At 36.1% G+C, this 21,263-nt stretch overlaps 1 protein-coding gene across 1 annotated transcript in view; it reads left to right on the forward strand.

Annotated features, from left to right (window-relative positions):
- The window catches only part of PGR (progesterone receptor), a 108,902-nt gene that overhangs the window by 65,174 nt on the left and 22,465 nt on the right, over positions 1-21,263 (forward strand). The window contains exon 4 of the mRNA XM_043579876.1: positions 9,234-9,539. Within this exon, the coding sequence (XP_043435811.1) occupies positions 9,234-9,539 (306 nt within the window). The remainder of the gene's footprint in view (positions 1-9,233; positions 9,540-21,263) is intronic.

The raw sequence follows: 21,263 nt of genomic DNA on the forward strand, positions 1-21,263 counted from the left end.
TCAGTCACGAGTCTTATAGGTCTCCCTTTATATGTGAGGGCACGTTTACCCCTTGCTGCTTTCAGAATTTTCTCTTTATCCTTGTATTTTGCCAGTTTCACTATGATATGTCGTGCAGAAGATCGATTCAAGTTACGTCTGAAGGGAGTTCTCTGTGCCTCTTGGATTTCAATGCCTTTTTCCTTCCCCAGTTCAGGGAAGTTCTCAGCTATTATTTCTTCAAGGACCCTTTCAGCACCTTTCCCTCTCTCTTCCTCCTCTGGGATACCAATTATGCATATATTATTTCTTTTTAGTGTATCACTTAGTTCTCTAATTTTCCCCTCATACTCCTGGATTTTTTTATCTCTCTTTTTCTCAGCTTCCTCTTTTTCCATAACTTTATCTTCTAGTTCACCTATTCTCTTCTCTGCCTCTTCAATCTGAGCCGTGGTGGTTTCCATTTTGTTTTGCATTTCATTTAAAGCGTTTTTCAGCTCCTCGTGACTGTTCCTTAGTCCCTTGACCTCTGTAGCAAGAGATTCTCTGCTGTCCTCTATACTGTTTTCAAGCCCAGCGATTAATTTTATGACTATTATTCTAAATTCACTTTCTGTTATATTATTTAAATCCTTTTTGATCAGCTCATTAGCTGTTGTTATTTCCTGGAGATTCTTCTGAGGGGAATTCTTCCGCTTGGTCATTTTGGATAGTCCCTGGTATGGTGAGGACCTGCAGGGCACCTCCCCTGTGCTGTGGTGTATAACTGGACATGGTGGGCGGGGCCGCAGTCCAACCTGATGTCTGCCCCCAGCCCACCGCTGAGGCCACAGTCAGACTGGTGTGTGCCTTCTCTTCCCCTCTCCTAGGGGCGGGATTCACTGTGGGGTGGCGTGGCCCGTCTGGGCTACTTGCACCCTGCCAGGCTTGTGATGCTGGGGATCTGGCGTATTAGCTGGGGTGGGTAGGCAAGGTGCACGGGGGCGGGATGGGCAGGCTTAGCTCGCTTCTCCTTAGGTGATCCACTTCAGGATGGGCCCTGTGGCAGCAGGAGGGAGTCAGATCCGCTGATGGAGGTTTGGCTCCGCAGAAGCACAGAGTTGGGTGTTTGCAAGGAGCGAGCAATTTCCCCGGCAGGAACCGGTTCCCTTTGGGATTTTGGCTGGGGGTGGGCGGGGGAGATGGCGCTGGCGAGCGCCTTTGTTCCCCACCAAACTGAGCTCTGTCGTCCGGGGGCTCAGCAGCTCTCCCTCCCTTTGTCCTCCAGCCTTCCCGTTTTCTGAGCAGAGCTGTTACCTTATGACCTCCCAGACGCTAAGTCCCGCTTGCTGTCGGAACACAGTCCGTCAAGCCCCTTCGCTTTTGCAAGCCAGACTCAGGGGCTCTGCTTGGCTGGCGAGCCGCCCCCCTCTGCCCCGGCTCCCTCCCGCCAGTCCTTGGAGCACGCACCGCCTCGCCGCCCTTCCTACCCTCTTCCGTGGGCCTCTCATCTGCGCTTGGCTCTGGCGACTCCATTCTGCTAATCCTCTGGTGGTTTTCTGGGTTATTTAGGCAGGTGTAGGTGGAATCTAAGTGATCAGCAGGACGCGCAGTGAGCCCAGCGTCCTCCTACGCCGCCATCTTCCCCTCCTCCTCCGAAACTGGACCACTTTCTTACACCATACATAAAAATAAATTCAAAATGGCTGAAAGACCAAACTGTAAGACAGGAAACAATCAAAATCCTGGAGGAGGAAAGAGGCAGCAACCTCTTTGACCTCGGCCGCAGCAACTTCTTACTAGACATGGCTCTGGAGGCAAGGGAAACAAAAGCAAAAATGAACTATTGGGACCACATCTAGATAAAAATCTTCTGCACAGCAAAGGAAACAATCAGTAAAACTAAAAGGCAGCCTATGTAATGGGAGAAGATATTTGCAAATGACATATCTGGTAAAGGGTTAGTATCCAAAATCTATGAAGAACTTAACAAACTCAACACCCAAAAAACAAATAATCCAGTGAAGTAATGGGCAGAAGACATGAACATAGACATTTTTCCAAAGGAGACATCCATATGGCTAATACACACATGAAAAGATAGTCAACATCACTCATCAGCAGGGCAATACAAATCAAAACCATGATGAGATACCACCTCACACTTGTCAGAATGGCTAAAATTAACAACACAAGAAACGACAGGTGTTGGCAAGGATGTGAAGGGGGAACCCTCTTACACTGATTTTGGAATGCAAACTGGTGCAGCCACTCTGGGAAACAGTATGGAGGTTCATCAGAAAACTGAAAATGTAGCTACCATATGACCCACCATGTGCACTACTAGGTATTTATACAAAGGATGCAAAAGTGCTGATTGAAAGGGGAATGTGCACCCCAATGTTTACAGCAGCACTATCAACAATAGCCAAATTATGGAAAGAGCCCAAATGTCCATTGACTGTTGAATGGATCAAGAAGATGTGGAAAATATATACAATGGAATATTACTTCGTGATCAAAAGGAATGACATCTTGCCATTTGTAACTGCATGGATGGAACTAGAATGTATTATGTTAAGGGAAATAAGTCAGAGAAAGACATCATGATTTCACTCATATGTGGAATTCAAGAAATAAAACAGAGGAACATTGGTGTAGGAAAGGAAAAATAATATAAAAACAGAGGGAGGCATATCATAAAAGACTTCTAAATACAAAGAAACTGAGGGCTGCTGGAGGGGCTTGAAGTGGGGGGATGGGCTAAATGGGTGATGGACATTAAAGAAGGCACTTGCTGGGATGAGCACTGGGTGATACATATAAAGTGATGAATCACTAAATTCTACTCCTGAAACCATTATTACACTATGTTAACTAACTTGGATTTAAATTTTTAAAAATAATAATAAAGAAATAAAATTTTACTTTAAAAATTCTTTGGGATTCTCTAAAATGTCTGTGAAAGCCACATATTACTTTGGAATTAGAAAGAAAAACAATAAATTGTATTTATTAAATAAGATTACTGTCTATATTTTCTTATAGCAATTTTGTGGTTTCATGTCTCACATTTGGGTCTTTAATCCATTTTGAGTTTATTTTTGTATATGGTATAAGTGGTCCAGTTCCTTTGCATGTAGCTGTCCAGTTTTCCCAGCACTGTTTATTGAAGAGACTGTATTTTCCCCATTGTATATTTTTACCTCCTATATGGTAGATTAATTGACTATAGGTGTGGCTTTATTTCTGTACTCTACTGTGTTTCATTGATGAGTGTAGTTTATTTATGTGCCAGTACCATAATATTTTCATTAGACTAGCTTTGTAGTATATCCTGAAATCTGGAATTGATATATCTCTAGCTTTGTTCTTTGTCAACATTTCTTTGACTATTCAGGGCATTTTGTGTTTCCATACAAATTATAAGATTATTTTTTCTAGTTCTGTGAAAAATACTATTGCTATTTTGGTAGAGATTGCATCAAATCTGTAGGTTGTTTTAGGTTGTTTGTACATTTTAACAATATTAATTCTTCAAATCCATAAGCATTATGTTTCTATTTGTTTTTGTCATCATTTTCTTTGAACGATGCTGTATAATTTCAGAGTTCAGGTCTTTCATCTGTTTCATTAAATTTTTTCCTAGGTATTTTATTCTTTTTGATATGATTGTAAATGGAATTGTTTTCTACATTTCTCTTCCTGCTACTTCATTACCAGTATATAAAAATGTAACAGATTCCTGTATGTTAATTATGAATTCTAAAACTTTACTGAATTAATTTATTACTTCTAATAGTTTTTAGTGGGATCCTGAGGGTTTCCTATAAATAGTATCATGTCATCTAAATTTGTGACAGTCTTACTTCTTCCTTACCCATTTAGATGCCTTTTGCTTCTTTTTCTTGTCTGATTGCTGTTGCTAGGATTTCCAGTACTATGTTGAATAACACTGATGAGACAGGACATCCTCGTCTTGATCCTGATCATAGAGGAAATGTTCTGTGTTTTTCATGGGTATGATGTTAGCTGTGGGTTTTTCATATATGACCTTTATTATATTGAAGTACATTCCTTCTAAATCCACTTTTTTGAAAGTTTTTAACATGAATATATGCTATATATTTTGTCAGATGCTTTTCCTGTACCCACTGAGGTCATTATATAGTTTTTATCCTTGGTTATTTGAAGTTATCATTTTGATTGATTTGTGAATATTGAACCACCCCCATATCCCTGGAATAAATCTCACTTGATTGTGGTGAATAATTTTTAATGTATCCTTGAATTCTGCTTGCTAATATTTTGTTGAGAATTTTTGCATCTATGTTCATAGCCCTTAGTTTTCTTTCCTTGTAGTACCTCTTTTGGTTTTAGTATCAGGTTAATGCTGTCCTCATTGAATGAATTTGTAAGTTTTTATCCCTCTTTAATTTTTTGGAATAATTTGAAAATAATAGGTATTCAATTTTCTTTAAATGTTTCATAGAATTCATTGGCCATCTGGTCCTGGACTTTTGTTTGTTAGGAGCTTTTTAGATCACTTATTCAGTTTCATTGCTAGTAATGTCTGTTCTACTTTCCTTTTCTTCCTGATTCAGTTTGGGAGATTGTTTATGTTTCCAGATATTTATCGATTTCTACTAGGTTGTACAATTTGTTAGCATATAATTTTTTGTAGCAGTCTTATACTCTGTTGTATTTCCCTGGTGTCAATTGTTACTTCTCTTTTATTTCTGCTCCTATTTATTTAAATCCTCTTTCTTTTTCCTTAATGATTTTGGATAAAGTTTTATAAATTTTGTTTACTTTTCTAAAAATAAGCTCTTAGTTTCATTGATCTTTACTCTTGTTTGTTTTGTTTTTTAGTCTGATTTTTTTTTATTCTGCTACAATCTTTATTATTTCTTTCCTTCTACTAGCATAGGGATCTGTTTGTTCTTCTTTTTCTAGTTCCTTCAATTGTAAGCTTGTGTTGTTTACTTGTAATTTTTCTTGTTTCTTGAGGTAAGCCTGTATTGCTATAAACTTTCCTCTTAGAACTGCTTTACATGCATCCCAAAGATTTTGGGTCATTCTGTTTTCATTTTCATTTCTCTCCATGTATTGTTTTTATTTCCTCTGTGATTTTTTTGGTTGCCCTATAAATTGGTTAGCCTCCATGTGTTTGTGTTCTTTCCAGTTTTATCTTGTTACTGATTTCTAGTTCTATATTATTGTGGTCATAAAAGACACTTGATATTTCAGTCTTTTCAAATTTATTGAGAATTGTTTTGTGGTCTAACATGTGATCTTTTCTGGAGAATATTCCATGTGTATGTGAAAAGTATGTGTATTCTGCTGTGTTTGGTTGGACTGTTCTGTGTATATCTATTAGGTCCATCTGGGCTGTGTGTCATTCAGAATCACTATTTCTGTGTTAATTTTATGCCTGAATGATCTATCCATTGATGTAAATGGGATACTATGTCCCCTAATGTTATTGTATTGCTGTTAATCTCTTCGAGTCTGCTAATATTTGCTTTATATATTTAGGTGCTTCTATGTTGGGTGAATAGATATTTACAGTTTTTGTATCTTCTCACTGAATGGATTCCTTTATTGAAATGTAGTGTCCTTCTTTTTATTTTGAAGTCTATTTTGTCTGATATAAATATTGCTTCCCTTTTTTTTCCGACTCCTTTTGCATGATACATGTTTTTCCCTTTTATGTTTAGTTGGTATGTGTCTTTAGGTCTGATGTGAGTCTCTTCTAGGCAGAATACAGTTGGGTGTTGTTTTTTTTTTAATCCATTCATTCACCCTGTGTATTTTGATTGGAGCATTTAGTCCATTTATACTTATTGATAGGTATGTAATTTTTGCCATTTTGTTCATTGTTTTCAGGTTTTTTTTACATTTCTTTTCTGTTCCTTTCTTCTTACCTTATGATTTGATGTCTGTCTTTAGTGTAATGCTTGGATTTCTTTCTTTTTTGCGTATATCTGTGATAGTTTTTTTTTTAATTTGTAAGGTTACTATTGGTTTCAGATATAACATTAGAGCAGTCTATATTAAGTTGATGGTCACTTAAATTTGAACACATTATACAAGCACTAAATTATACTTCCTCATCCATGTTTTATGTATATGATGCCATATATTACATATTTTTGTGTATCCCTTGACTGATTATTATAGATATGTTATTTTACTACTTTTGTATTTTAGTCTTCATATTGGTTTTATAAGTGATTAATAACCTTTACTGTATGTTTGCTTATACCCGTGAATTTTTTCTTTCATAATTTTCTTATAGCTCTGACCTTTTCTTTCCACTCAAAAAATTTCCTTCAGCATTTCTTATAAGGTTAGTTTTGTGTGATGAACTCCTTTGACTTATGTTTGTCTGTGAAACACTTTATCTCTCCTTCAATTCTGAATTATAATCTACCAGTAGAATATTCTTGATAGTAGGTCTTTTTCTTTCACTACTTTGAATACATCACGTCATTCCCTTCTGTCTTGCAAAGTTTCTATTTGAAAATCAACTTATAGCCTTATGGAGTTTCCCTCACATGTAACTGTTTTCTGTTTCTGCTTTTAAAATTTTGCTTTACCATTAATTTTTTACCATTATAATTACCTATCTTGGTGTGGACTTCTTTAGGTTCATCTTGTTAGGGGATCTCTGTTTTCCTGGACTTGGATGTATTTTTTTGCTCAGATTAAGGTGATTTTCAGCTATTATTTATTGAAGTAACTTGTCTGCCCTTTTTATTTTCTCATTTCCTTTAGTGATTATTATAATGCAAATATTATCACTCTTGATAATGCCACTGAGTTTCCTTAACCTCTTCTCATTTTTTATTCCTTTTTCCCTTTCTTGTTAAGCCTGGTTGCTTTCCATTACACTGTCTTCCAGATCTCTGATGTGTTATTCTCCATCCTCCAATCTGTTGTTGATTTCCTCTAGTGTACTTTTTATTTCAGTTATGAATTCTTTATTTATGACTGTTTCTTTTTGTATTTTCCATCTCTTTGTTGAAGATCTAACAAATCATCTACACTCTTCTCAAGTCCAGTGAGTATGTTTGTGGCCAATAATTGAATTATTTATCAGACATATTGGTTATTTTCATTTCATTTAGATGTTTTGCTGTGCTTTTGTCTTGTTCCTTCATTTGGAAGATATTTCTCTATCTCGTAATTTTGCCTCTCTGTGTTTGTTTATGTGTATTAGGTAGGTCATGTATGTTTTCTGGTATTAAGTAATGGCCTTGTGAAGAAGAGGTCCTGTGGTACCCTATAGTATAAACCATCCTGGTCACCAAAACCAAGTGCTCCAGGGATGCCCCTGTAAGAGCTGTGTATACCCTACTGTTGTGGATGATTTGCAGTTACTTTCAGCCCAACCAGCTGCAATGACCTGCTGTGGGCACACTGGACAGGGTTCGGTCTTCGATCTTTGATGGTCTTGTCTGAGGTCATAATGGGCTTATTAGTGGATGGGGCCAGCAGTCAGACCAAATGTCTACAATTAGCCACTCTGACACAGTTTCAGGTATATAAGGGGTAAGGCTTGTTTCCTGTGCAGGTAGCCAAGAGGCTGGGCTGCTAGGACTGTGGACATGCTGGTATATGAAGTTATCTTCCTTCTGCTTCCCAGAGCCAGATGGATTGATGGATGCCTACTGAGGCAGGTGGGGTTAGGTGGAGTGAGTCTCTACAGGGAAACTCAGCAGTTGAGTACACAGTTTTAGCAAGGTAGATGGAGAATATTTGCACTAGTTCCCACAAGGATGGGCTTTAAGCCCACTGATTTTTAAAGCTCTTCATGTTAAACCATGCTGATATTGAAAGCCCAATGTTATATGGACTCATCTTCCTGGCACAGGTGCCCAGTGCAGGTGGTGCCTAGTGTGGGGTCAGATCCTCTTGCTTTTCCATGCTTGTGATGTCCCTCCCATTTGTGTCAATACCACGAAATATTTAGTTCCCAGCTGTGTTTCCACTCCTCCTACATTTTTCTTTTTTTTTAATTTTTTTTAATGTTTATTTTTGATATAGAGAGAGACAGAGCATGAATGGGGGAGGGTCAGAGAGAGAGGGAAACACAGAATCTGAAGCAGGCTCCAGGCTCTGAGCTGTCAGCACAGATCCCGATGCGGGGCTTGAACTCACGGACCAGGAGATCATGACCTGAGCCGAAGTCGGATGCTTAACCGACTGAGCCACCCAGGCGCCCCCCTCCTACACTTTTCAATGTGCCCTCCTCTCCATGAACAACTGTGGAAGTTCTGTTCTGCCAGTCTTCAGATCATTTTCAGAGTTAGTTGAATAAATATAGCTGTTATCTTGGTATATCTGGAGGACAAAGTGAGTCCAGGATCCTCCTAACCCATCCATCATCTTATATTACTCTCAACACATTCCTAAAGGAATGAAACCCAAAACAAGATTCGGTATTTACTGAAAATTATGTTTTAAGTAATGTAGGCTGTAGCATTAGCTTTTTGAAGGCAATCCTGTCAGAATATTTACCAATAATGAGCTTAGTCTTTACTAAAAGCCATTTGTCTTTTCATGTTGCTGCAAAACTTCAACGTTTATTTATTTTTTGGGGGACAGAGAGAGACAGAGCATGAACGGAGGAGGGGCAGAGAGAGAGGGAGACACAGAATCAGAAACAGGCTCCAGGCTCCGAGCCACCAGCCCAGAGCCTGACGCGGGGCTCGAACTCACGGACCGTGAGATCGTGACCTGGCTGAAGTCGGACGCTTAACCGACTGCGCCACCCAGGCGCCCCCAAAACTTCATAATCCTCCATTGGATACTGGTGTAAATATTTCACACCACACCAACCTGCCAAATGGTGGTGTAATTATTTTTTTTAAGTTTATTTATTTTGAGGGTGTGTGAGAAAGAGAGCATGCAAGTGGAGTAGGGGCAGAGAGAGAGGAAGAGAGAGTCCCAAGCAGGCCTCATGCCGTCAACACACACCCAACACAGGGCTCAAATCCACAAACCATGAGATCATGACCTGATCCAAAACGAGGGGTCGGATGCTTGACTGAGCCACCCAGGTGCCCCTGGTGTAATTAATTCTTTAATCCAAATCTGAGACCTAACATTTTATTTATTCAATTTCATCTTATTAGATTGATGCTAAAACCTCCTAAACTATAATTCTAATTATAGAATTATAATTCTAATTTCTGTTAAGAAAAATAACAGTCTGCTGAAAGATTTGGATGTATTTATATGATCTTTTCTTTTTTTCTTTTGTGTAGGTCGAAAGTTTAAAAAGTTCAATAAAGTCAGAGTTATGAGAGCATTGGATGCCGTTGCTCTCCCACAGCCTGTGGGCATTCCAAATGAAAGCCAAGCCCTAAGCCAGAGAATCGCTTTTTCACCAAATCAAGACATACAGTTGATCCCCCCATTGATTAACCTGCTAATGAGCATTGAACCAGATGTGATCTATGCAGGACATGACAACACCAAACCTGATACCTCCAGTTCTTTGCTGACAAGTCTTAATCAACTAGGCGAGAGACAACTTCTTTCAGTAGTCAAGTGGTCTAAATCATTGCCAGGTAATAATAATTTGTATATAATAGCATGAAATGGAAATTTTACCATATTTGTTGTACTAGGAAAACTGTTAAGGCCTGTTCAGTAAATTAAGTATTGTCTAAACAGCATGTTATAGTATGCATTTCAGCCATGTGAAATACTTATCTAGGATCCTAAATAATATGTTGCTTGTCTAGGACCCTACTGTGTGCTATGGAAATACAATAGTCATAGATAATACTTTGAGTCTTGATGATTCAAGAATTACGTGATTGAAACAATTAAGGAAGAGCATAAGTTTGTATGTTAAAGCACAGATAGTAGTAGTAGATAGTAGTAGTTCAGAGAAAGAAAGAAAGAAAGAAAGAAGTAGTTCAGAGAAAGACAAATAGTGTGTAAAAGTGTGTCTTCCATTCTAAGTGCTAATTTAACCAAATTTAACAAACTTCAAATGGTTGAAAATAAAACTGGATGTTTCTATTCATATAATATGTCAAAATAGTATTCAGAGTGCAGTGGGGTGCTTAAAGTTAATTAAGAAACATAATTGATAAACATATGTAAATAATTTGGACATAGAGAAATGAATTTCTTCCAGTCACTATTTTCTCTAATTTATACTCAGACAAAGCAGATAACAGAATTTGGGTTGTACCATCATGAAGGGATTTAAGTCACTTTATTTAATAACTAGTTTGCTTCCTTAGCACAGCTCCATAGGAGCCTAGAGGTTGAAAGAATTACAAGGGTGCATTTTTCACTTGGCTAAATCTGAGACTGCAGAGCCAGGAGAACACATGGGTAGCCATTACTTGTGGAAGCATTAATCCCATAAGTAAAAATAAAGCAGTTTTTTAAAATTACAATCTCTTCACACCAAAAATATCCTTATGCTTTTTTAGACCAGTTTATTTTACCAGTATCTAATCAAGAATTGAACATATGCTTTTGGTCTACAAGTAAATTCAACAGCCTTTTTTAAAGAATTTTTTTCTCAATTTGCCTTAATATATTTGTTATTATTTTACCTGAAATGTTTGAAATACTTGTTACTGAAAATTCAAGGTTATGTGAAACAGAAAGAAAAATAGGTTCCTGTTTGTTGAATCTTTTAAAAAATACACTTTGATAAAAATTAATAAAATTCACTATTCTAATGGAGATAAAGTAATTTTATAGAAAATTCCAAATAACCAGGTTCTTATTAGCTCCATTATTACTGAAAGTCTTGGACAGGTAATTTTTTTCTGTTAGAAAACTTCTGAATTTTTAAAACTTGCTGTAAAGTGGTTATCAAATTTGATAGATCTCTATTAAATTATTGCAATAGCATTGAACTTCTTCTGTTTAAAAATATGAGTAATATGTGTTTAACTTTTCTTAGTTTTTATATTATTTGTAAAAGCGATTTCTTTGATTTTGATTGATACAGTTTATATTTTTTGCATTTTGGAGGTTCTTTACTATTTAAAAACATTCTACTATCAGTTGGAAAATTTAGAAAATAACCAGTTATAGCTTAAAATATACTTTATTCACTTTGGGTAAAAGCTAGTGTACATTTTAAGTTGAAAGACTTCTCTGTGAAGCTATTTCATCCTCACATTTCCAAAAACAGTGAGAGAAAATTTTTACACTGAATTTAGTGGCAACTTTTTTGATAATTCCAAAATGTAATTTGTGTGTAAGTAAAAAAGAATGATGGCATCTACCAGTATTACAGGTACTGTTTCTATTACCTGTAACAATAAGGGAAGCTTATTTGATAATCTATTTTGATAATTTCGATTAGCAAATGATTGTGTGGCCTGTGCTCTTTTAAACTATATTTGCATGGTCTACATAGTGTATGAATGATGAAAATGGTCAGTGAACCATATATATTGATCTTTTTGAAAGGACTCATGTATATAAAATAATCTGGTATCATTAGCTACTCAAAACCTTTCAGTTGACTTTTAGCCAGAATAGTTTTTATTCACTTGATTCACTCAGTAAGTGTCTATAGCATGCTGTATGCATGATGTAACAATTAAACAGTAGTGTTAGAAAGAAAAGCCAAAAGTCTGAGCTCATAGTGTGAACACATTTGGATGCAACATATCCTAGCATTTGGTGATCAATTTTTCATGAGAGAAACTTATTTTATCCATTCACTCACATGGTACTTGGTTAAATGAGGCCTGTTAATAAGTCAGGATGTCAGTTTACTTATTTACAGTGCAGGAATGTTGCTGCTAGTAAAACATGTTGGCAGATCAGGTGATTCTTTCACAATAGGAAAGAGTATTTTGGAAGTCAGATTAAGATCAAATGTAAAACAACAACAACAACAACAACAACAACAATGCCTAAGGGCTCCATGGTGTATATCTACAGGTCCCTGAGAGAATGCTTGTTGCCTGGTCAGGACTTCCTCATTTTTTCTTTATTTGTGTTCTTCTATTATCTTGGACCCATTAAGGTAATTGCATCCTATCCAACATCTCTCTCATATTTCAGAGATATCATTGCTCCTGTGTAATGGAGACTTGCAAGATGCTTTAGCTTCATGATAACACATTTAAAATATCTCTTAAGATATATTACATCTGACATATTGTGTCAGTTATGTGAATTATTTTACATTGACATTTAGCCGTAGCATCAGTAGGTAATATTTTCTTATTTGGAACTTGAAGCAACACAATATTTGCAAATTTTAGAAAAATGAACAAGACAGAGGTCAGGAGGATAGAAGAATAGGAGAATCTTGAGCTCACCTCATCCCAGAGACACGCCGAAATAACAGCTGTATCTGTGAAACTAACTCTGAAAATGATGTGAATATTGGCAGAACAAACCTTCCACAATTAATCATGGAGAGGAGACCACATTGAAAAGAAGAAAAGGGGCAGGGACATGGTTGGGAACCAAAGCCCCGTAAGACTAACCACAAATGGAAGGGACACCGTAGCATGGTGAAGCAACAGGACCAGACCCTACACCAGGCACCTGCAGCACTGGGGATGTGCACTGGGAAGACAAGTCCTCCTAACATCTGACTTTGAAAACCAACGGAGCTTAACTTGGCAAGCTTTGAAAATCTGGAGGGCCTAACTCTGGGTACATTGAAAATCAGTGGACTTAGCTTCAGGGAGACCAAAGGACCATAGGAAACTGAGACCTCCTCTACTTAAAGAGCTAGCATAATAAGTAACCCTACTGACTCAACACAACATATAGCGCAGTTTGAATAGTGCCTGGAATATACATGGAGAGTTATTGACTAATCTTAGAACATGGGCTGGAGGGACATGCATCAATAGGAAATTTCCTCAGGAACAGAAGTGTTGGCAGACATCATTTCTCTTCCCCTCCCCCAACCTAGCTGGACACTTGTGGATATCAGCAGGAACACCTGCTATCTTGCCAGCACCATGCACCCCAAGTCACGTTTCCATGCAGACCCACTTCATCTCTTCCACTTCAGCAGGCATTCCTCAAAAGGAGCTCCTGCCCTTATATACTGTGCAAACAGCCCAGCAGGGACCAATGCCACTCCTAAGTCACTCCTGCCCTGGGGATAGCAGGGAATAACCCTCAACACCAGCACATGGGCACTTCCAGTACCTGAGCATTTTAGCTGGCCACTCAAAGAGAGCCCCCTGTTTACTGTGCCTGTTGCTGTGACAGCCATCCTGGATGGAAAATTTGATCTGACTGCCAGCCCCAACTACCAACAAAAGCTACTCAGGGGGCCACATAAGGAGAGTACTCTGCCAATTGGTGTGTACATAGTTGCAGAAAACAGACTACTGACAGCTAGCCTGACTGCCAACACCAACTGTCAAGAAACCCATGATTATCTCAGATATGCCTTACAAAAGCACAGGGACCAAACCCTGTCCTGTGAAACCACAGCAGGTAAAGCCAGTCATTGCAGCTAACTGGACTGAAAGTTCAGTCAGCTAGTGGATTAGCCACAACAGCAGTGCTCACACAGCCAATATCCAGGAGACACCCCGGGAGCACATGGTTCTGGTGAACAGGGGACATTGACTACCAGGCACCACAAAACCTCTTCTTCACAAGACCACTACTTTTAATACCAGGAGACATACTGTCCATCCTAATACCTATAAACAAACAGAGTTAGGCAAAATGGGGCAGAGGACTATGTCCCAAATGAAAGAACTGGACAAAATCATAGTAAAAGATCTAAATGAAATAGAAATAATATGCCTGATAAATAATTCAAAGTAATGGTCATAAAGATATTCACTGGACTTGAACAAATAGTGGTGGATCTCAATGAGACCTTCAACAAAGAATTATAAAATAAACAAATAACCAGTCAGAGATGAATAATACAATTACTGAAATAAAAGTATACAGGAGAACTAACAGCAGATTAGAGAATGCTGAACAAATCAGCATCTGGATGACAGAGTAATGGAAAGCAAACAAGATGAACTTAAAAAAGAAAAACTGAATCATAAAAATTAAAGCATGGTTAAGGGAACTCAGTAACATCATTAAGTATAATAACATTCATGTTATAGGGGGTACAGAAGGAGAAAATAGAGAAAAGAGGAAAGAAACTTATTTGAAGAATTAAAAGCTGAAAACTTCCCTTCCCGGACAAGGAAATAGCATTCAAGTCCAGGAAGCACAGAGAGCCCCTAAGAAGATGAACACATGGAGGTCCACACCAAGACAGATAATAATTAAAATGGCAAAAAGTAATGAGAAAGCAAAAATTTTAAAGCCACAAGATAAAACAGTTACATACAAGGGAAATCAGTTGTATTTCTATACACTTATAATGAAATAGCAGAAAGAGAAATTAAGAAAACATAACCATTTACAACTGCATCAAAAACAATAAAATATCTGAGTAAACTTAACCAAGTAATATGAAAGACCTTTACTCTGAAAACTATAAAATATCAGTGAGGGAAATTGAAGACAACACAAACAAATGGAAAGATATTCCATGATCAAGGATTGGAAGAACTGATATTGTTAAAATGTCCATATTACACAAAGCAATATACAGATTTAATTCAATCCCTATTAAAATACCAACAGTATTTTCCACAGCACTTGAACAAATACTCCTAAAATTTGTATGGCGCCACAAGAACCCAAAGAGCCAAAGCAATCTTGAAAAAGAACAAGGCCGAAGGTCACAATCCCAGACTTCAAGAAATACTACGAAGTTGTAGCAATCTAAACAGTATGGTACTGCCATGGAATCAGACATATAGATCAAAGGAACAGAATAGAAAACCCAGAAGTAAACCCACAACTATATGGCCAATTAATCTTCAACAAAGGGGAAAGAATATCCAATGGGAAAAAGACACTCTTTTCAACAAATGGATTGGGAAAACTGGATAGCAACATGCAAAAGAAAGAAACTAGATCAGTTTTCATACTCTACACAAAAATAAATTCAAAATGGAGGAGAGACCTAAATGTAGACCTGAAACCATAAAAATCCTAGAAGAGAGCACAGGCAGTAATTTCTCTGAGAGGAGCTGTAACATCTTCTTAGATATGTCTCCTGAGGCATGGGAAACAAAAGCAAAAATAAACTATTGGGACTACCTCAAAATAAAAAGCTTCTGCAGTGCAAAGGAAACAACCAACAAAACTAAAAGTCTGCTGAATGGGAGAAGATATTTGCAAATGGCATATCTAATAAAGTTTTAGTATCCAAAGTGTATAAAGAACTTATGCAACTCAACACCAAAAAAAAAGCCTAATTTAAAAATGGACAGAAGACATGAACAGGCATTTCTCCAAAGAAGACATATAGATAGCCAATAGACACATGAAAAGATGCTCAACATCACTCATCTTTGAGGAAATGTAAATCAAAACCACAATGAGATATCACCTCGCACCTGTCAGAATGGCCAGAATGAAAAAGATAATAACAAATATTGGCAAAGATACAGAGGAAAAGGAACCCTTGTGCACTGTTGATGGGCATGTAAATTTGTGCAATTACACCAATTTATGGAAGTTCCTCAAAAAGTTGGAAATATCATATGATCCAGTCATCGAAATTCTGGACATTTATCCAAAAAATACAAGACATCAAGTCAAAAGGATATGTTTATTGCAGCACTATTTATAATAGCCAAATTATAGAAGTAGTCCAAGTGTCCATTAACAGATGAATGGATAAAGAAGATACGGTTCCCTCTCTCTCTCTCTCTCTCTCTCACAGAAATACTATTCAGCCATAAAAAAGAATGAAATCTTGCTATTTGCAACAACACAGATGGAGCTAGAGAGTATTATGCTAAGTGAAATAAGTCAGTCAGAGAAAGACAAATTACCATATGATTTCACTCATATGTGGAAGTTAAGAAACAAAACAAATAAGAAAAGGGGGGAAAAAGACACAAACCAAGAAACAGACTCTTCACTATAGAGAACAAACTGATGGTTATCAGCAGGGAGGTGGGCAGGGGAATGGGTGAAACAGGTGATGGGGACTAAAGAGTACATTTCTCATGACGAGCCCTGAGTAACATATGGAATTGTTGAATCACTGTATGGTACAGCTGAACACTACTGGAGTTAAAATAAAACTTAAAATGAAAACACTAATTGAAAAGATACATGCACCCCAGTGTTTACTGCAGCATTATTCATAGAAAAGATATGGAAGCAACCCAAGTGCTTATTAATAAATGAATGGATAAAGAAGATGTGGTATAAATATATAATGGAATATTACCAGTGATTTAAAAAGTGAGATCATACCATTTGAAACAAAACCTTCAGGTGGACATGTTTCTCTCAATTTACACATTTTGTTTCCTTTTTGGATTTGTTCTTCCATTCACACCGTAAATTTGGCATTTCCTGAGTTCCATCTTCTACTCCAGTAGTTTCTCATCCTACTCATCCTAGAGCCCATTCATCCAGTGTACCTAAAAGGTATTAAGCCAGAGAAAGACATAACATATGATTTCACTTATATGTGGAATTTTAAAAAAGGAAGAAATAAAGACACCAAAAAAAAGACTTAAATACAGAGAACAAATTGGTGGTTGCCAGAGAGGAGTGGGGGGGGGAGGGGGATGTATGAAATAGATACAAGAGTCTAAAAGATACAAACTTGCAGTTATGAAATAAGTCATGGAGATGAAAAGTATACTGTAGAGAGTAAAGTCATTAATAATGTAAAACATTGTTTGGTTGCAGGTGGTGACTACACCTGCAACAGTGTAGTGTGATGAGCACTGTGTAATTACAGTGATGAGCACTTTGTAATTTATAGAAATGTTGAATCATTATGTTGTACACCTGAAACTAATACAACACTGTATGTTAGTTATAGTTGATTTTTTTAATGAACAAGACATATTCCTTCTGTTAAGGAATTTTCAATCCAGTGGAATAAATAAGATACACAAACAACTATAGTGGTATTAAAGAAAAGAGAGACAGAAGACATTTTTATCTTCAGGGACTAAAGAAAGGCTTCAGAGTCAAGGTGTCAGTTACATTGTACCTTGAAGAAGTGAGACTTTGGAATAGTGTGGCTTATGATGTAAAATAAGGAAAGCATGAGGTATGTTTGGTGAATTATTCTCAATCTTTTCTATTCATAACACAAAAAAATGTTATCATACCTTCCCCCACAGCATAGTAATGATAACATTTAATATCTGCTAATTAAGAAAATACAATTATATATATGGTTTTCAAACACTACTACAGTATTGGCCTCCTGGGGGGCTCATCACCCAAGTATTAAGAAGCCACTGACAATAAATTTACGTTGGAGAGAGTAGTAGAAGGAAATTTAGAGTCATAGTTATGATTTGATCAAGGAGGGTCTTGAAAGTCAGGGTAGGCTTTGGAAATTAAATTAATTAATAAGTCCTCATTCCCAATTCAGGTTCACTTTGAAATATTCTTTATCCTATATATCAATACATTGTAGCAGACTTTATGTGACAGAGGGGTTTAGGGAAAATATTGGCTTTTTAGAAATTTTGTCCTGATTTTTCTGTTTATTTTGTGAAAAAATCTATTAGGGTTAATGCTTTAACATTTTTAAATACTGCATTTTTGAAAACATATCTTGCTCCTTAATCTCAGTTGGCCAGACTACTTGCAATTAACAGTATCAGAAGACTGCAACAGTCTTTGCCTTGTTTTCTGCCTTGAAGCATGCAAAATATCTTTGAGTCAGGGACAGCCATTGCATATGTGACAAAGGATTTTTTCTTTCATCTCAATTAAAATAAATAAATCAACTTACTCCCCACCCCCACAAGTGGTGGGAAAGAAATGAGATTAGCCTATGAGTAAAGTCAAGGTTTGAGAATACTGTTATAAAGCCTCTCAAAAAATGATTTTTCTAACATCCTATTCCACTGAAATTAATATTGTTGATGTCAACAAAATTTTTTTTATCAAATCTAATGAATACTTTCACCCATTACCATGTTTTGCATGCCTCTGGAGACACTAATGAAATAACCATTTCTGGCTGATACTCGTACTTTGGCATTTATCATTTCCCTTGAGGTGGATATGTTTTTTACAAATTTTGTTTCCTTTGTGGATTTGTTCTTCCATTCACACCATAAACTTGGCATTTCCTGAGTTCCATCTTCTACTTCAGTAGTTTTTCATTCTGCACAGACTGGATGAGCCCATTCATAGCCTTGTCTTCAACTAACACTATATTCTGATGACTCCTAAATACATACTATAAACCCAGACCCTGTAATGAACTATTGGACCACCTATTTCAACTATTTATGTATTTCCACATGGATGCATTTCCAAGTCAATATGACCTTCTACTCCATAAACCTAAAACCTGTATCTTGAAATGGTGCCTCAGACAGAATCTTGGGTATCCTGAGCTCACTTTTCTCCTTCACCTCCTATCCAATTAGTTATCAAATTTTGTCAACTCTATTTATTAAATATAGGATTCATTATACATGCTACATCCACTGCTACTGAGTGGATGCTCATGAGGTAATCACTCATGAGTGGATGCTCACTCATGCTAAAGAGTTGTAGCTCTTTGACTAACCCGATTACCAGTTTCACCCTGCCCCCAAACAATCCTTTTCTGCCATCAGAATCATCTTTCTAAAAACAATTATAATCAATTATATCATTCCTTTTCCTTTCCATAACAAAGTCCAAACTTATTAGCCTTAACATTCAAGAATCTTTTGTGATTTGGCTCCTGAATTTACAATGTTATCTCTCATTCTTCCTCTTCAAGCAACTCTAAAGTTCCCACAATGCTCTTTGTTTAATATCCTGCCTTCTTACATATCGTTTCTCTACCTGAAGATTCTTCCCTTTTCCCACATTTCCCCCGTGCTGGTCTCTAACTAGCCCTCAGGATTCTAATCATCTGCCACTTGAAGTGTTCCCTGAGCCTTCCCAGACTGAGCCAAAGGCCACTTTGCTCTACCACATCATTCTTGCCTTTATCAACCATACTACTATCACTCTGAATTATAATTATGTTCTCATTTTTTTTCTGTCTCCAGACTGCAAGTATTAGTCTTTCTAGTCTCTATGCCTAATTGCAACCATAAAGCTTCATCCCAAAGGGGTGCTTAAAGGGTATTTATAGAAATTTGAATTACAGAATTGATATGAAAGGAACTATGCTACTTTAAATCATTAGCCATCAAGTCCTTACTCATTAAAAACAATCATATATCTGTTGGTGATTATACTTACAGTGCTGTAGCTTTTCTATGCTCCTCAAAGTTCATTCATACTTTGTGTCAGAATGTGCTGAGGCATTTAATGCTCTGCCTTTGTTGTGGATAAAATGTTTCAATGCAAGACAGCTTTTACAGGAGCACAATCTATATATTTTATCAAAACCCTGGAAGTAACACAGGAGAATTTAGAAGATCATACATGCCATGTGTTACCACATAGTTTTTTTTTTTTTTTAATCATTAAAGATCGAACAGCTTGTAACAGGGCTTTTGTCAGAAACTATCAGGTCAAGTCACTTAAAAGGAAAGGGTATTTTTCTTTACTACTTGTTAAACACAATTAAGAATCATCCATCACTTCTCTATGTGTAGTTTCTTATTTTGATCATCACTGCAAATGTACTGACTTTACCTGATCATTATCATCAATGGGAATTTGATCTCAGTGTTCCCTTCTTTGTTTCAGTATAAAGTAATGAATGATATTACAGTTAATGGGGGGGGGGGAATTATACTTCTGTACCAAGCATGTTCAAGTCAATTTAACAGTGTACATTTATCACAAGTAAGCCCTCTAAAAGGTGGCTATTTTAAAAAGCTGTTTTCTGAGTTCTTTTTCATCCTGTTAAATGGAAATAATACACTTTCTGCTATAAATATTGGTAATTTCAAAAGTTTTAAGTTATTTCAGCAAGATTTGCCTTTTATATTATAATCTACTAAAAATCTTCCTTTATTTTTACTTCTTAGTAATTTATTTTTACTTCTTAGTAATTCCAGAATGCAAAAAGAAAAGTAAGCAACTTCTACAAAATAAAGGGCAGGATAAAGTAGACATAAACCTGTAAATATAAGTGGAATCTGTTTTTTAAAAAGAACAAATTATTTAACTGTTATGATGTAAAAGTTTTCAAATTAGAGATTAACATCTCTAAGGCCTAGAGTGAAAAAAATGCAGCATAGTAACTCAAATATTTAAGTAGTATTAAACACTTTTTTAAAAGTTATGGAACTAAGAAAGGAATAAAGAATAAAAATATGTTCCTTAAGATGATAGTGAAAAATTTGTTAATGTTTTAATACATGTGACTAATTGAACCTAATTTCTATGAGACTGTCATTTTTCATATATAAATATGTAATTTGTTTTATATATATATATATATAATAACATATATATAAAATATATAGTCTGGAAAAATAAATACATATATGAAATATGTGTTCTGGAAAATGTATATTCCAGATAGAACACTTGCTTTTGCTTTGAATTTTGTTGCTATTAATAATATTTACCCTTTAATGTTATCACATAGGTTCCATAATATATAAATAAAATATATAAGTATATAGTTATAGATATTAAATTTATAATATATAATAAAATATCTCTTAATATGTAATATATCACAAATATATTAGCAAATTTATGTATGTTAATAAATAAGTATGAATACATACATATACAGTTATTTTTATATATTTACTAATATATAAAATGCCTTCTGGATCTTATTGTTTTAATATTAGAGATATCCCATCAGACTGATCGGTGGCCTTCTTAAAAGCCATTTCTCCATCAGCAATTCTATTACAGGATCCATTGGTAGAATAATAATAAGCATCTTACTAGTGCTCCAAAATATGCATAATTATCCCATTTGAGTGTCATAGCCACTCTGTGAACTAACTTTCTTTATCATTTTGATTTTACTTATGAAGAAATATAGATATAGTAATATTAACTGACTTAAGCTGGCATTCAGTAAGTGGTAGAGCCAAAACTGGAACTTGAGCCTTCTCTCCAGAACTCCTAATTTAAGGAGATAGACCAGCAATAGGAAGATCTACATATGTGTCGCTTTAAAGAGTTTTGCTTTGCAAAAAATTTAGGAAAACTTATTAATCTCTTATGAAATGATTTTAAATTCATAAAAGAATTACCCATTTTCATAAAGCCTATAAAATATTATTTATAAGCACTCTTTCTATGCATTTCTTTAGTTTCTATAGGTCTATTGTATT

The sequence above is a fragment of the Prionailurus bengalensis genome, chromosome D1 (genome assembly GCF_016509475.1).
Source record: "Prionailurus bengalensis isolate Pbe53 chromosome D1, Fcat_Pben_1.1_paternal_pri, whole genome shotgun sequence".
NCBI classification, from domain to species: Eukaryota; Metazoa; Chordata; class Mammalia; order Carnivora; family Felidae; genus Prionailurus; species Prionailurus bengalensis.